Raw genomic sequence first — 4,338 nt, forward strand, 5'->3', positions numbered from 1 at the left:
CAAGCACACAGCAGCACTGGCCCACTCACAGTCAGTTAATACAAACAGCCATATAATTCTGTTTAGAAGTAAGAGAGGATAATTTGGGATAGATTTCTAATCATTTATAGATCAGATAACTGAAATAATTCTTTCCCAATCGCAAACAGCTCCCTTCTCCTCAGTCTCACCTCTGCCAATCACGGGAAAGTGAGTAAAAAGAGAACAATACAAAGGACTTCTCTAGAGAAGGGCTTAACAGTCAAGAGAGACTGCTGAGTAACCACGACACGCACATCAAAAACACCAAACACGAATAAATAAATCTAAAGAAAAAACACAATATTAACACATACTCTTATCATAAATTATTTCTATTAAATTATATTAGTCAAAGTTTACTCTAGTCCATAATTTAACAATGTGAGTTTAACTTAAGAATTTAAGAAAACAGTATGATTTAAATTCACAATTATTTCAATATGGCTCTTATACTAAGCATACTTTTTTGTGACAGGGTCTCACCATAAAACTCTGGCTGACTAAAAGTGACTATATAGACCAGGCTGGCCTCAAACTCCTAAACTCACAGAGATGTGGCTGCCTCCAGGATTAAAGGTGTGTGCACTATCATGCTTGGCCAGCAGCTTCCTATGAATTAGCTTGGATAAACTGTGTAAACCATTTCATTCTTTTAACAAATTTAGTAAAGTTTATATAAATTGGAAAAAGGGAAAAGAACTGTTGATGATTAAAAGAAAAATCATTCCCATCACTCTACAAGATGCTTATACTTGCCTAGACTTTTAATTTTAAGCCTATTTATTAAAATGACTCAGATTTTACGGTACACCATTTAAATTAAGCATTGCTAATTTCAGCATTGTCAACATGAAAACTGTAGTAGGAATTAGAAGAAAGGCTTATGTTTCCATCTTTAGTATCAGCAAACAACATACTTAGTGTAAATGAAACTTTTACTATTTGCAAACACATTAGGCTTATCTTACAAAATACTGTCAAAAAGTGTTCTTACAGGGAATATATATTGTTTGTTTGTTTTTTTGGTTTTTCGAGACAGGGTTTCTCTGTGTAGCCCTGGCTGTCCTGGAACTCACTCTGTAGACCAGGCTGGCCTCGAACTCAGAAATCCGCCTGCCTCTGCCTCCCAAGTGCTGGGATGAAAGCGTGCGCCACCGCCGCCCGGCTGGAATGATTTTTAACTAGCCATAGCTACTTTGATATAGCAAGAGCATATTTACTAGCTTACATGTTCTGACTCTCCTCTTCCAACTTAGACTCTCCATCACACTTCGCCATCACCACACAAATGCATGGCTGTGCTCATCAGAACACCAACTCATACTGGGCATGGAAACACATGTCTTTAACCCCCAGCACTTGGAAGGCAGAGACAGGAGGATCTCTTTGAGTCCAATGCCAGTTTGGATGACATACTGACATCCAAGGACAGTTAGGGTTATATACTGAAGCCCATCTCAAGCAAACCAAAAAGAAAATCACCATTCCACTATGACAGACAACATATTTACTCTACACACTCGATACAAGTGCAAACACAGAAAAACAACTACATGTATGACACCTAATAATCACACAGACAAAAAAAATCTTACACTAACAGTCAAAAACACACAATAAAAGTACCCTGATATTTCCTGATAACTACATATTTCATTTCTGGACTGAAGTTATTAATAATCTTGTGCACAGCGCCCTCTGCTGGACAACAGTAAAAATATACGATGTCTTGGGTTGACAGTCAACTCTAACCCTAGGCATGTCCCTTGCTTCTGCCAAACATCTGTTCTGGATCTCTGACAAGAACACAAAGAATGCCTCCTTCGAAACACTGCAACAGGTCAGTGTCTTCAGCTCCTGCCAACAAGACATTCACTCAACATCTGACTACTAAGGTGTCACTAACAGTGTGCATGTAGGACATGGCCTGCTATAGCACTAAAAACAATTATCAGATAATGGAATCCTGATTTATTAAGGTAACAAACTAGAAAGCATAAAAGAATACAGAAATCAGAGAAGCTCTGTGTTACAAGAAATGAAGCCACAATATAAGGAAACTAATCCCCCCTCTACTTGCCTCAACAGGGAGACATACCACAGCGTCTGCATAGTGACTATGTCTTTTTCCAAAATCACTTGTGTCTTTACATCTCTACAAATAAATACAATCTATAAAAATGATGGCATACTACCGTGTTATAAAGACATCCTTTCTGTGTGTATAAAGCAGCCAACGTAAGAGCAAGTGTAGCCTAACATGCCTTTGTCAGCACACCTATACTCTGGCAAGTAAGGAGTGCACCTACTAAAGAGTCATATTTTTCCTCAATTCAGTAACAAAACAATAGTCATAAAAGCCCAGTAAAGGTTCCAGCTAAATCTGTTAACACAACAAACGCCTCCTCCAGGACCTCTCTCTTCTCTCACTATTAGTCAACGTGAGTTACCTGCTCTCTCTTCGTCGATAATCCTGCTCCTGGTCCAGTCGGATCATCGGCTTCACCATCCCTCGCTCAGCTGTGCTGGAGGCAGAGGACACCCGGTCACTGTCCAGTCTAGTAGTGCTCTGTGACAAGAGAAGCCAGAGTGTGTTAGGACGCCCCACGCCCAGCCATTGGCTTTACACTCAGCACTGCAGGCAGCAGTCTGATGTGCAGTTGCTACACAGGTAAGGTAAGAACACAGACCAGAGAGTAATGAAGAAACACTCAGGATGCGCTGCCCAAGGTCCTGCCCAGAAGCTCACAGCACTGAACACAACGGCATGAAAAACACAACCATGATGATTTTCAAAGGGCAAGGAATAAACTTTATCAACAAAATATAAAGACAAAATGATTTTGAAAGACTAGTCATTTGACTTCTCAGAGTTACATTCACAAAATTAAACAACAAAAGGCACAATTTTTAGGTTTTAAAATTTTATAAAAACAAGCTTATAAATGTGAGTAATGCCAACGAAAAAGCAAATTAGGACTTTATGTAAATTAGGACATGTTCATGTGCTTAGCCACGAAAGACTTGTCAAGTGACTTAAGAAAACAAAAAACTACTCACAAGTAACAGTATCATGTACACAGACAGACAAAAGCCTAATACAGTCGAAACATGTGAATGCACACAAAGGCACGGGCACACGCCTCCCTATGACACAAGCACTCTGGAAAGAAAGGGTTCAACAGTGTTGAAGAGCTAACCTATATACTACGGATAACAGATTTTCATTCTTCCTCTATTTACCAAGTCTTCTGTGTTGAGTATACATTGTGATAAGAAAAATTCTGCTTGACCCCTCCAGTCTTTACTCATTTACGTGCCAAGATGCTGTTGCAGCACGGCACTACTCAAAGCAATAAAGGCATGAGAGTAATTGAAGAAGCAGGGTCACCATGTCCAGAGCTCACAGACTACATCATCAATTAGCAAGCCAAGACAGTAACAGTATTAATTAATAGTTATATAAGTCTTACATGGAGTAGTATGACTAGATGATGCTCAAGAACAAGCCCCGTCAGGAGGGCGGGCTAAGACAAGAAGGGGCCAATTATATGAAAGCAAAGAATGAGACCAAGTGCAAGGTAAAAAGAGCTTCAGAGACAAGTGGGACACTCAGGAATCGTGTAAAGGAAAAGGGCAGACATTACTTATAACACTCCTGGAGGCATGGAGGCCACAGCACCAAGAGCTGTCTGTGAGTTGGGAAGGTACGAGCAGCTTTGACAGTAGAGCTCCAACAGAACCAAAAGCATGTCTCTAAATTCGAGAGCAATGACAACCAGAAAGGGCTGATCAGAAGCCCAGGAGAGGAGCTGTTGCTCACAGAACTGCTAATGAGCAAGGCAGAGGAATACAGAGACACTTTACAGCCAGAGAAACGGTCCTCATGAAAGACTTGTGCAAAGATAAGAAATCAACGTCAGCTTCAGTGAGGCAAAGCCATGGTTGGTGGTATAACTCACTAAAATAAAGATGATGAGAAAGAATTAAGTTAAGAACAAAAACAAAAGCCAGGCTTGATTTGCTATGTTAACTTGGAAGTTCCCGTCAGACGTTCTATCATAAAAATGACACAAAGTCAGTCAAGCCTCTGAGGATGTCAGAGTGGAGAGACCAGCATCAAAGGCAGACAGTGAGGATCCTGGTGTAATCTTAGGAGAGACCAGCATCAAAGGCAGACAGTGAGGATCCTGGTGTAATCTTAGGAGAGACCAGCATCAAAGGCAGACAGTGAGGATCCTGGTGTAGAGAGTAAGGATCCTGGTGTAATCTTAGGAGAGACCAGCATCAAAGGCAGACAGTGAGGATCCTGGTGTA

The 4,338-nt window shown here is 40.5% G+C and overlaps 1 protein-coding gene across 1 annotated transcript in view; it reads right to left on the bottom strand.

The window, feature by feature from the left end:
- Positions 1–4,338, bottom strand: part of Afdn (afadin, adherens junction formation factor) — a 129,464-nt gene that overhangs the window by 57,217 nt on the left and 67,909 nt on the right. The window contains exons 12-13 of the mRNA XM_028782632.1: positions 2,472–2,590; positions 2,098–2,176 (exon numbers count right to left, since the gene is read on the bottom strand). Coding sequence (XP_028638465.1) covers positions 2,098–2,176; positions 2,472–2,590 — 198 coding nt within the window. The remainder of the gene's footprint in view (positions 1–2,097; positions 2,177–2,471; positions 2,591–4,338) is intronic.

The sequence above is a fragment of the Grammomys surdaster genome, unplaced genomic scaffold (assembly GCF_004785775.1).
Source record: "Grammomys surdaster isolate TR1022 unplaced genomic scaffold, NIH_TR_1.0 810, whole genome shotgun sequence".
NCBI classification, from domain to species: Eukaryota; Metazoa; Chordata; class Mammalia; order Rodentia; family Muridae; genus Grammomys; species Grammomys surdaster.